Below are 13,367 nucleotides of genomic sequence, written 5' to 3' on the forward strand. Positions count from 1 at the left end.
CTCCACACCCAACTGTCTTACCTGCAATATAGTTTGCGCTTCTCTGAGTCTGCCTGAAGAATGAAAGAGAAACTGCCCTGTCCAACCAAGCTCCTTGCACCAACCCTTCCCTCCAAGTCTATTTTATAATGCGACGCAAGGTTACAGAGTCCACGCGAAAACTGCTCTCCCAGTTCCCCTCTGCCCATGCCTGCGTCTCTAGCGAGCTAGATTTCAGGTGACCGAACGTCTCCCTGCTGCTTCTCGCCTGTGGCACCGCGTCTCCGGCTTTCTCGTCTCTGAAAGCCGGATTTCCCAGGTCTTCCTCCCGGAGATGTCCCGCGCTCTGCCCGCCTGTGCCCGGCCTGCGGCAGAGCGGTACGAGCGTCAGGGCGGGCGCTAGGACCGGGCGGAGCGGGGCGGCCGCCGCGCTACCTTAAACCCGGCCCAATGCCGCCGCCTGCGCCACTCTGCGCGCCGGCGGGGGCTGCGCAGGAGGAGCGCTCCGCGGCCACGGCGCTGCGCGGCCCGCGCGGCGACACCTGTTCGCGGCAGCCCGGGCAGCACGCGAGCTCCGGGACGCGGTCCTCGCCCGCCGCTTGCCGCTCGCCTCATTGCAAGCCGCTGGACCTCCGCAGAGCCTCTGCAGCGTTCTGGATACTAGCTTTGGACGCCGAAAGTTTTTTTCTTCTTTTTGTTATATTATCCTTATTTTTTAGAGGAGGGACTGGGAGGAGAGATTTGTCGCCGCCGCCAACGTGAGGTTTTTTTTTCCCTCCCCCTTGAAGGATTCATGCTGATGTCTGCAGAGTCGGTTAGAGAGTAAAAACAGCGCATGCCTTTCTGGAGTCAGGATCCGTAAATTCTGACGTAGCCCGAGCATCTTAAAAATCCCTGTAATATCGCCCAAGCACTTACGTTGCTATGGTCATTCTGATCTCTAAGCAAATGGAGAAACTACGGATTTTTTTCCCTTATTACGGTCGGATGGGGTGAAGACCTTTCTGCCTGCTGAGAGCCGAGGCTCCATATGTAGCGATGCATAGCTGTGTTGATCAGTGTCAGTGTGTGAGTATAAAGTGGTGGCTTCTTAGACTATCAGTGGTTTGACCTTGAACCTGTGCCAGAAAAACAGCAGATTACTTTTATTTATGCATTGGATGGATTGAAGAAAAGAACCCCTCTTTCCCTCTCTCTCTGCAACTACGGCAAGGGAGGGGAGTTGGATATACCTCGCCTAGTGTCTCCTGGTTGATACGATCATTATTGTTTATTCTTGTGCTTAAAAGCCGAGTCCTCTGATGGCTCCCTTAGGTGAAGTTGGGAGCTATTTCGGTGTGCAGGACTCGGTACCGTTCGGGAACGTACCGGTGTTGCCGGTGGACAGTCCGGTGTTGCTAAGTGACCACCTGGGTCAGTCTGAAGCAGGGGGGCTGCCCCGGGGACCGGCAGTCACGGACTTGGATCATTTAAAAGGGATTCTCAGGCGGAGGCAGCTGTACTGCAGGACTGGATTTCACTTAGAAATCTTCCCCAACGGTACTATCCAGGGAACCAGGAAAGATCACAGCCGATTCGGTAGGTATGCCTTTAACCCTTCCGTGTCCACGCGGTGACATTTCAGATTGTTAACTACTAGGAAGGCGGTGGCTAGGCGGGGATGCTGGAAGGGATATAGTCTCATATTCATGCCCCCCTCCCCCCGGTCTCTGTGCGTGTCTTGCCAGCCCAGGGAGGGAAAAAGCCTCCGGAATTGCAGATCTCTGGCTGGCACTGGTGCAGGTCTACACTGAAAGGCCTTTCTTCTTCTTTTTAACGGGGGGGGGGGGGGGAAGATGAGTTATTAATATAACCCGAATCTCAAGTTTTGTTTTATCAGATACGTGAAAAGATCAGGTTTAAGAAGTTTCTTTTTAATGGATCTATTCCACGAGTTTTAAGCTTCAATCACTAAGAACTTCAAAATGCACCCAGTTTGCTGTAGGTAGTCGGTATCTTGCTCTGATTAAGTTTTCCCCCTTCCCTTTTTCTCTGATAAGTATTCTGCTCGAACTGTAAATTAAATACGTTGTTTTTTCCTGGGGCCGGTCTGAAAGCTTGCTGGCTGTTCTGTGGGGAACACTAAAGTCGTGTTTTAGATCTTAAGCATCCAGGGCAGGAGCTCCTGGGGAAAATGACCCGGGAAGGGGCCGAAATCCCACGAGGGGTGCTGGATCTTCCAGCCGTCGACTCTCGACCTCGGTCTTTTAATTTCTACAGTGTGCAGCCTTGTGTGGGTTTCTGGTGTGAGGGTTTGCGTGCGCTTGCAAAAGCTGCAGGCTCATTTGAAAAGGCCATTCCGAAGATTTCCTGCTCGGAGCAGAGTACTTGTGACTCAGCAGCGAAGGCTGCAGACTCAGGTGGGGACTCTGCCCACTTTCATGCCTGCACACACGTGCCTGGCGGGGCACCTTCAGCAGTGCGGTGCTAAGTCAGCGAGCACAGTTCTGCCTGGGGATGGGGAGGGGGGCGGGGTGTGTGGAATCTAGGTTTCCCCCTTACTTACTTACTTACAAAAAAAAAAAATCGACAGTTTGGGCAACCAGACTGTTGGAAAGAGTTAACTCCTGAGTGAACCCACCTGACGACACTTAGACTAGGTCGTAAAACCAAGTCCCGTGGTGATTTTTCTTCCTCATGCTTTCGTGCCAGATGTTGGGCTCAATCTAAACTACGTGTTTAGCTTTGTGGACTGTGGATGTTGCCCCAAGGTGATGAGGGTTCAGGCCTGGAGGTATAGTTCAGATTCTCGAGGCCCAGGGTTTTCCCCTTAGCTCATTACTGAGGCTGGGCTCAAAACTGAACCTAGTCAATTTCTCCAGCTGACTTGCGTCCTCTCCCTGCTTAAAAACCAAGTGTAGCTCTTCGCCGCGATTATTCCTTTGAAACCTAACTATCTTCTCACCGCTGCTGACTGTCGCAGAGGGAAGACTAAACTTTGCTAGAGTGCTTGCTAGTCTTGCTGGCCACCTTAAAGGTTGCTACCGAGCCCAGCTTTCGGAGCAAGACAGGAGACGGGCGGTGGCGGGGATTGAGTGTCCCGGGGCGCCGGGCTGTCCGCCTGATGCTCCGGGCAGCGGGAGTCGGGTCCTCCCGCGCTCAGGGCTGGCAGGTGCGGGCTCAGCCCCCGACCCCGCGTTGCTTTTGCTCCGCGCGGTCCTAAGCACGCTCGGATTCTAACTCCCTTTCCACCCTGCTCCACTGCGCCCCTCGGTGCTGCGGGGACCGCTCCGGGCTAGGGGGAGGGAGGACAGGGGCCGACACCCTTCTGGCCGCGTGAAGGGTGTCCGATTTTTTCCTTTTTGCCCGTAGCTTTCTCTTTGTGTGTGAGTGCGGGTCTGGTGGCGCTGACAGCCGCCACCCGAGGCAGCGCGGCAGTGGTGTGCGGTGTGGGAACCGCCGGAGGCGCGCACCGCAGCCGGAGAGTTGGTGGCGGGGCTGAGGACAGACCAGAGGTCGGAACTGAGCTTCGCGGTCTTATGCAGGGTCCCTCCCCCCTTCTTTCTGGAGCGTGCAGCGGGGTTTGGGAGAGTCGTGGGGCTTCGCCGGGCCAGGGAGGTGGGTCGGGGGCTCCCGGCCTGGCGAGGCCACAGCCGCAGGGGAAGGGGTGGGGGTGGGGGTGACAAAGGGCTGCGCAGGCGGTGCAGGGGGTGGCATGCTATTGTTAACTGCTGCCCCAGGAAGGGCTTCGGAGCTGGCCTCGCAGTAGCAGAAGGCCGGTTGCTCTGGGAGCGCACGGCTGCAGGGGCGCTGCGGCCAGCCAGGGCCACCTTCATTGTGTGAATTTCCCGGTCCCAACCCTGGGCGCTCCACAACTGGGCCCAGGTCAATGGATGGCCCTTACATTCCGGGCCTCTCCACGTACCTTTCCCCCAACGGCGTTCTTTCTTTCTTTTTTAAAAATGCAGTCACCTTTAAGATAGGACGTTTGCCACGCGCACTTGAGACATCAGATATCTGTGCTAAGATGCAGGGCCAGGGAGCGCGCTCGTTCAGGGGTCAGCGGACAAGGACTGCAGGTACCGGCAGAACCTAGACTATCAAACAAAAAAACCCCAGTTCCTCACCCCGCCTCGATCCTAGAGGTTGGAGAAGGTGTCGCCAAGGAAGTGACATCTCTACTCTCTGGTTCCTCACTGTGTGTGTGTGTGTGTGTGTGTGTGTGTGTGTGTACACGCGCGAGCGCGTGTGAGAGGGTGTTGATAGGAGACAAGCGGAAGACCCGGCCCTTGCTGGGGACCCCGGGTGCGAGTATTGCAGGTCTGCCGGGTGTCAGCCGCGGGAGGGGAGGGGGGAAGGGCGCGCCTGGCTCTTGGCGGTGCCACTCACCCTGGTTTGGATGGAGCTGAGTGGGTGGTTGTGCGCAGTGGGGGTGGGGAAGGAGAGTTATTTAAGTCTTTCATCCGGTTGCAGTGAGAAGCGGGCCCCCGGGGTGACAGCAGTGCCGCGGTCTCCCGCTGCTGCTGCTGCGGCAGGTCCCAATATTAGCAACCTCTGCAGCGCTGTGCGTGTGCCGGGAGCCTCCGCGCCCTGCCTCCCCCGCCCCGCCCGCTGGGAGTCGCCTCGGCGCTAGGACCCGGCAGCGCGGGCCCGGGCGGGGCGGAGGGGCTGCGGGGCGCACCTGGCGTCCGCACCACCCCGGCTTCACCTTCCACCCCCTCCCCGCAGCCGAGGCCTCGGCGCCTCCTTGGCTCCTCCCAGGGGACTTCATCTTCTCCCTGGGTTTCAGAGTAGCTGTAGGTGGGGTGGGTTTACACCTCGATTAAAATAGAAGGTGCATTTTTCTACCTGGAAGGGAACGGCAGAGGGAAACGTGCTGGGTGAACGCTTTCTGCCGCCCCCGGGCCGCCGCAGGTGACTGCAGCTGCTGGCAAGCTCGGTGGGGACGTGGCCTCGGTGGTGTTAGGGGATGTGGGGGCGAGGGAGTCTCAGCGCGGCCGGGGCTGCAGCCGGGCCAGGGAGTTGAAGGTGGGACTTTATGGAACCCTTTGTTATTCCTTGAGAGTGATGGGAGTTGGGAGGAGGGCAGCTGGGGGTCGTGTCTTTGAGTGATGGACTGGGAAGCAAGAGTGTGTTTTTCACTTGGAAGGGCTTTCTGGTCTTGCTAGACAATGAGCAAAAATTAAGTAGGCAAAGGAAAAAAGTGAACTCAGGGGCCTGCTGAAGCAGGCCTACCTCCTGGCTTGGGAGTGGTGACTCCAAAGGTCATCAGAACCCGAGATGGATACCCCTGCTGGTGAGCCATTCGAGGGGCAGGAGTCATGTCAGATGGTAGTGGAACTAGGTGAGGACAGATAATGATGTGATTTTTAAAAAATGAATAAAATGAAGTTAAAAACTTACTTGTAGGGTTTGGCATATATGTATACAAAGAATCCCGATCGTATCTGCTCTTTATTCCCCCCTCCAATGGCCCCTGGACACCTACAACAGGTCCCCTAACTTCATGGCTGCTGCTTCCTCCTCTCATCCCTGAGTCCAGTCAGTACAGCCGATAGGTGCACGTGGGTGTGGGGCTATCTACCGAGCATGGGCAAGCTCCCAGTAGCCACACCCCCAAGGAAAAATGTCTCTCCTCCACTAGAAGCTGTCAGCTGCTGCCGGGGCTCCTCCACTTGGGGTGGGAGCTCATTAGCCCCCCTCCCATCCATGCTGGAATGCTGACTGGTTTGATCTTGTGCCAGTCTTGTGCAGGGAACCAGAGCTGTAGAGAGGTCATGAGTGCTACAGCAGCGCAGCAGGTCCAGAAGACAGCTCTCAGGGCATTCCTCCCTGTCTTCTGGCTCTTATGTTCTTCCTACCCTCTCTTCCTAGGCCTTCTCTGAGCCTAGGGCTCATGGAGGTGATACAGATGTCCCAGTTAGGGCTGAGGACTCACTGTCCCATATTCTAAGCACTTGAACTAATTAGGAGTCTCTGCATTAACAGCTGCCCATTGCAAAAAGAAGCTTTGGTTAGAAAACAAAGTTGAGAGAAGCATAGACCTTTGAGTATAAATATTTAGAAGGCAGCTTGACAAATATTTAGAAGGCAACATGATGGTTTAGCAAAGTCACAATGGCAGATTCTGCACTAGGGACTGTGAGATCAGCAGCCACAGGCTTTTGAGCTGATTTACAGTGCCAGGTACGAACCCTGTGCTATGGATCATGCCTCAAATCAAATCAGAAAGTGGTTGGTTACCCACGTAACAGTCATACCACTATGTCATCAGTGGGCACACCCAGTGGAGACCCAGCATGTATTGCAGCATGCAGAGGGATACCAATTATAGCTCTTCTCCAGCGGTCTGCATAGCACCTTCTGGCACTGTGAAAATTATCCAGCAGAGAGGAAGTTTCCTGGTTAGTTTGAGATTGGTGTCTCTATGTCCTGCAACCAAATTGTGTGCCGAAAGGACTTTATCATCTTGTTATGGCGTTCAACAAAGCTGACAAACACTGGCTTCTCCCACTTTTGCTGTTTGTCTGAAGAGGGCACAGGTGGAGGTGCAGCAGCTTCTGTCTGCCAACTCTCTCATTTCCGGCGGCTGGCTTTAGAGGCGAGGCACAGAACAGTGGACTCTGGGAGGGTGGACTAACTGGGGGTTAGTGAAACAACTGAACAGAACTAGACATTCCAATCACTAGTAGTCAGACTGGGAAGAGGGAGACTGGCGATCCTTGGCCCTCAGTGGGTCCTTCCAGGAAGGGTTGTCTGTGGTGGAAGAGAGACAAATGTCCCTAGTCCACCTGCCAGCTGGTTACCACTCCCCACTGTGGCCTTTCTGAGCCGATGTCATCGAGGTTGTGTGTCCTAGGAGAGATAGGTCGCAATGCCAGTGTTAGGCCAACCATTATCCTCGTTGCTTCTTGCCTTGATTCTATTCTCTCCCTTTCCTCTTCCCTTGGTCATGAGACATTCCATCTGTGGGACAGTGTCCTTCTGGGTTGTCACTGTCTTCAGTGCTGTCCAGGTTGCTCACTCAGCTCTGCACAGGTAAACAGACCAGTGTCAGGAATTTTCGGTCCTCCAGGAAGACAGTTGGAGGAACCAGCTCTGGCCACTGAGGGCTTGGTTGCTCTGGTGGAGGTTGTAGAGTTCACCGTGAACAAGGTGGTACCAGGAAAGATAAAGAGCCTCCTGGTCTGCATGGGGTGGTATCTGGCCACTGTGTTGCTGGGTCTCCCTGACCTGACCACGCTGGCGTTTTCTGGGTGTGGGAGAAGGGCTGTGACTCACACATCTGGATGTTTTGCTTGCCCTTGGGTCATGGGGGAGACCTCATAAAAATCTGGAATTTTTTTTTTGATCCTTCTCTGAAGGAACTTTAGGGATATGGATGATGGTTTGAAGTGATGAAATATTCCCACCTGGGGTAACTGTGTCTTGCTTCTTGCTGGGAGAGCTCCCCAGACTCATTTCAGACTTTTTTTTTAAGTGTTGCCCCCCCTGCCTTGTTTTTCTGTAGCTGAACAAACCACTGGTCTTCAGATGCATCTGTTCTACACACCTGCCTCCCGCTGTGTGTACCACAGTGTGTCATAGTTCTGTTTGTTTGTCCTTCCTATTCTAGTAGCCCCTTCCCCTGTTAGCTTCACTTTTTTACCATGTCTGAAAATGTTAAATGGAATATTCCAGAAATAATTAAAAAGTTTCAAACACTTTATATTCAAACTATCCTATACTAGTTCTAGTTCATTATTAGTTATTAACCTCATAGGGGGCCAAATTTGCAAATTAAATTTGTCATGAGTGTATATGTGCATTAAAAGACAGTATGAATAGGGTTTGGGGCGCTGTGGCTTCAGGCATGGAAGGAATGTCTCTCCACAGGTAACCAAGGGCTACTACTGAGCAGAGGGCTGGGCCTAGGCTGTATATTTCTGTCATATTTTTATATTTAATAAGTGGTATGGTGCCTGGTTAATAGTTGCTCCATAATAGCTCATCGATGGAATAAGTGAGTATAGATGGATTTTAGACATTTTCCTAATAATTAGAAAAAGCAAGATAAATATATTAATACTCTTTTTTCCATATTATATAACAAACTCTCAGAAGTTTAAGTGTACGAAATGGCAAGAAATTGCAGATAGAAAACCCAAAAAGTTAGAGCCTACTGTGCAGTGTGTGGGGTATTCAAGGAAGCAGGCCTTACATTCTGATTGGCTTGGATGATTGAAATTTCAGCTGCCCTATTCAACACTGGGGCTGAAGGCATTGCAGTGCCTAGGATTGTCCTACAGAGTGGAGGAGAGAAGGCCTCTCCTGCTTAAGCATGATCCTTGTGGCCATTGCTCTTATTTCTGCTCTTCTTCGGTAGTGTTGTGAAATAGTATTCTCTGTCAGGTCAGGTGGAGCTGTTGGTGGGTTATTCATTCTCAGAGCGGCCTCGTGTGTCGAGGAAATGGAGCATCACGTGGCCTCTCAGAGGACATGAATGGATTTTAGTTTTATGGTTAACCCTGTCCTCATTGACCTGGTAAATTAAATTGCACAGACTTCAAGGTGAATGAGATGTTTCCTGTTTTTCATTTTATAGCGAAAGGTGACAACAAAGTAAGTTCTTATGCTGGTTTCGGGATTTCCATGACCTTCATTAGGGCGTACTTTCTTGGTACCAAGAGGAGAGTCTTGTATAGGTGGCCCCTAATAGCGATAAAGTGTTCCAGGTCTGATTGTTTTGAGTCATAAGGGTTTTAGGAATGGTACCATGAAATAAAATGACTGCATCAAAAAGGAAGTGTATCTCCTATGCAGTGAACCCTGAGGAGAAATTGCCTCTTTGATCTTCTCATTTGCTCTGTGAAGAAGGGAAGTCTAGTCACATTGGCTGTGTCAGGTGGATTGTCTGGGGAAGTTACAGGTTAGTAGTTCAGATGTAATCTGTAATTTTCCTCTTTATCATTCACGATCTCACTTTAGAATAAGTTTTTATATGTGGGCATATAATCTGTAAGCTATAAACATGAGGGTCTGTGTAACATTTCATGAGTGTGCAGGAATGAGTGAAACTGTGTCTATGAAGGTGGTGATCCCTTGCAACTGAGTTTCCTATGGACTTAATCCTTTACTTTATTAGATTTATGGATTCAGAGTCTGCGCTTGATGGCAGCCCGGTCCAGTCCATAAGAGATGGAAAATTAATTGTTTAAAAATCCATATAAGTGCTTTTTCATTAGTCACAGGAGACTGACTTTAGCACACACAAACACACACACAGACACACACACACACTCTCTCTCTCGTTTTCTTTCTTTCCTATATATATGGAGACTCACTTTAGTGCACACACACACACATAACACACATACGCACACACAAATTCCTGTTTCCATAGACTTCCCCCCCTCCTTTTACATTCTTAGATGTAAGTGTACTTTGTCAATAATTAAAGATATGTTAGAATAAGAGCTCATTATTTGGTATGCGCTGATATAAGACCTACAAGAAGTGTACTACTTTAATTTATAACCGAAGTGGGAGCGTGGCCAAGCACAGAGATGATTAGCAGCATCTGTGTATCCTGCGGGATGAGCGTCTTAAAGCAACAGTAGACTTGGGGAGACCGAAGCTGCTGATGTGTGGTCATAAAATTCTGGACTGATGCCCAGCTTAGGTGCTGTTATTTTTAGTGAGGTAAGCAAGGCAAAAGAAGGAAGTGAACGAGATCATTATATTGATTTACTTCGGGGATAGAGTATTCTGTGCCTATTTTAATCAGGAGCATTTTTTTTTAACCAACATTTTCCCTTCCAGAATATTAGGCTATTTTAATTGTTTAACTATTTCTTTGAGGTTTAGATAATAACAGAAAAAGAATCTATACTCTGTTGAAGCCCAAATATTTTAGGTGTGTGTGTGTGTGTGTGTGTGTGTGTGTGTATGTGTATGGTACCTTAGTTTTTCAAATGGAGCTCAATAAGGTTATACAATTGAGAGCTAGATCATTCTCTGCAACGCCAATGGAAGCTTTAATTAACATTCCACACATTATCTTTAGAGACATAAGACAATAGAATTTTAAAAAATTATTTGTGCACATATACATATACATTTATATACTAACATACACACACTTATATATACAATATTCATGTTGCCTGTGTCTCTTTCTCCCAATCCCAGAGGATGATAAGTACAAATGCAAGATAACCATACATAAATACTTAATTTTACATATGTCATTTCCCTCTCCAAGTACACCCTTAGCTCATTATATCGGTTTCACTAGACTTATCATTTGCAATGTTTATATAGTTATGAGTTCTAAAATTCTTAAGCTGTATTAGTTATTATGTAAGTCATGTTCCACTATGATAATTTAGTGTCTGAAGATGATAAGATAGCATTTAGTTGGAACATCATACAAGTCTTAACTTGCATGAACTGCTCCAAGTCGGAAGCTGGGCCCAGTTTCCTCTCTGGAGCCCCTGGGAATGCTGTGGCTCTGGGGACATACTCTGGGCTCTAACTCTCTGTCTGCTCTGGATCTCACAGGCATTCTGGAATTCATCAGTATAGCAGTTGGCCTGGTCAGCATTCGTGGCGTGGACAGTGGACTCTACCTCGGCATGAATGAGAAGGGAGAGCTGTACGGATCAGTAAGTGGCGGCCCACACTTTGTTAGTCCCCATGTCCCACCTTCGAGTTGAGCTGTATGTTTGCTAGGTTGACTAAGAAGAGAAACTGAGTCTGCACGTCAAATGGGAGTTTTTAAATCTCTGAGGTGTGCTCTTTCGTTGCGATTCCGCATCTTCACCAGACCAAAGTTGCCAAGAAAATGCTTTATTTACATGCCAAGCCATCTTCATTATCAAGTAAATAAAGATTCACAAGTGTGAAGAATCCATCGTCTTGTATTGAATGGGGAGCTATTTTTGAAATGAATCGAAATGGTCCCCAAGCTTTGCCAGGCATTGTAATTAAAGCTAGAAATAGGCCACGCAGCGAGAGTCTAAACCCTTTCTCTGAATAACATAAGATTTTCATTATGCAGGAGAGATGGAGGTGGAAATTATTGTCGGACAGTCTTGTGTGCGCATAGGATCCAGCAGCCTTGTGGTTATTTGCAAGTGTTATGAATTCCTTTCTCTCTAGTCTCGCTTTCCATCCTTACTAACTTGGAAGGTCCTGATGGTGATGGAGCATTTGCTGGAATCTGCCGGTTGATGGGAACTGGGCCTGGTCCTGGGGTATAACTGTCCCTGGTTCTGCTCCACAGGAAGCTGGTTGGTTTTACCCTCTTGCATCTCTTCAGTTCCAGCATAGGAGCCCATCACAGTGACTGGAACACAGTCAGGGTTTAGCTTTTCCTGAACATAGGAATATGGTGGATAGGCTATAGTTCCCGTGTGGAACTAAGTTCAACAGTAACGTTTTGAACAAAATAACCTTGAGTTTTTCATTGTAGTTGGTGGTGGTCAAGTGATCATTTAATCCAAGTTACTTGAGCTATGAAAACTTGGATTGATGCTTACAAAAAGTTGAGATTTAAAGGAAACCCAGAAGAGGAAAGGTTCTGAGACTCTCAGCTGCATCGAAAGACAACCTTTCCCTAGATACACTTCTTTATTGTCCATATCCTAGTTTTGTCTTTTAGATTTTTTTTTTACTTTTTGTATAAATGTTTTGTCTGCATGTATGTATGTACACCATGTGTATGCAGTGACTTCAGAGATTTGAAAAGGGCGTCAGAGCCTCTGAAACTGGAGTTACAGATAGTTGTGAACCAGCAAGTGCTCTTAACTGCCCAGCCATTTCTCTAGCCCCATACCCTGTTTTTAAAATATGTATACCCACATGCAGTGCAAAGTTTTACCCCAGTATTACAAATGACAAGATTATTATATCCTGTATGATTTGAATATATTATGCATTTAAAAGTTTTTAGAATTAATTTTTAGTGTACAAAAGAACGTTTCCTTATTATATTTTTATGTGTGTTAAACTTTATGTCCCCTTCATTACCCATCCTTGTTTTTCCCCTTCCTTTTCATTTCCTCTCTTCCCTTACATAGTTCTCCTGCCATACACGTGTGTGTATGATAAATGCTGTTAAATCCAGATTCTGTATGCAAGAGAAAACATGCGCTACTTGTCTTTTTTCCTCTGCATTATCTCTTTTTGTCTCGTTCCCTTTAGATCTCTTCAGCTTAATGACATATCATACACACACATGTGAGCACACACACATATACTTATGTCCATGCATGCATGCACATATACATAATACATGCACACAACACATGCACATGTACACATACATATACAAACACGCACACATGCAAGCATGCACACAGCACACACATGCATGCATGTAAACATATATACACACATGCACATATATACTCACACAACACATGTACACACTTATACGCATACACACATGACTCTATGTTCTGCATATGAGAAAATATGTTCTTTGTCTAAGTTTGCCTTATTTAGTTTAGCATGATTTTTCAGATCTATCTGTTTTGCTGCAAAGGACACATCAATGCTTCTTTATAGCTAAATAACTCCACTGTGAACACATGCCTCATTTGCTCTGGCCATGCATTTGTGGATGAGGCTGGTTCTATTTCTTGGCTGCTGATAACCCATTTTTTAATATCATAGGATGTGATTTTTCTATTTTGGAAGAATTTTTCACTACAGGTTAATTGCTTTAGATATTTAAATACTTTTTAGAAGTGCTTCTCAAAAAAGAAAATAAATTATTTAAAAGTGTTTGTTAGTTATAGAATTTAATTTAGCTTTTGCAATTCAGCTCTTGGTAGAGGTAAAATTACTTATTTTCTAAATGAGTTTTGTTAGTACTTTTAAGTGCAAAGATATATATGTAATACCTAGATATAAAAAGTTTTAAAATAAAAGTTGCAAAATGACATTCTCCATTTGACATGCTCTTACTGTTTTCATTTTCGACACGCCACTAGAATTAATTAAGTCAATCCCAGTTGAATACAATACAGTGCAGTTTTGTTGTATATAGAAGGGAAATTCTGCCCTTAAATGGGTTGAAGGAACTATAGGTTTATGTCTTTCTTTATTGTTATTTGCTTATTTGGAGACAGGGTCTCATTATGTAGTCCAGGATAACTTTGAACACATGGAGTCCTGCAGTGTCTTCCTGAGCACTGAGATTATAGGCATGAAACACAATCCCTGGTGGGTACCGTGTTATTGCAATGGTCTCCAAACTTCTCTGAGCACACATTCCTACCTAAAAAGGTAGCTTTTCCTTCAACGAGTATTCATCTCAAGATATGAATTTTAAATTATTTTAGGTTATATATAGAAGTTATAGTTTATATATACCCTAAGATAAAATATGCATCCAAGTAAGTATTTCTGCAGAATGTAAT

General features: G+C 47.6%; 1 protein-coding gene across 1 annotated transcript in view; it reads left to right on the forward strand.

The window, feature by feature from the left end:
* The first annotated feature begins 464 nt into the window (after window positions 1–464).
* The window catches only part of Fgf9 (fibroblast growth factor 9), a 37,464-nt gene continuing 24,561 nt past the window's right edge, over window positions 465–13,367 (forward strand). The window contains exons 1-2 of the mRNA XM_075949658.1: window positions 465–1,557; window positions 10,501–10,604. Of these exons, the coding sequence (XP_075805773.1) occupies window positions 1,281–1,557; window positions 10,501–10,604 (381 nt within the window). The 5' untranslated portion in view covers window positions 465–1,280. The remainder of the gene's footprint in view (window positions 1,558–10,500; window positions 10,605–13,367) is intronic.

This window comes from Microtus pennsylvanicus, chromosome 15, assembly GCF_037038515.1.
Source record: "Microtus pennsylvanicus isolate mMicPen1 chromosome 15, mMicPen1.hap1, whole genome shotgun sequence".
In the NCBI taxonomy this organism is placed as follows: Eukaryota; Metazoa; Chordata; class Mammalia; order Rodentia; family Cricetidae; genus Microtus; species Microtus pennsylvanicus.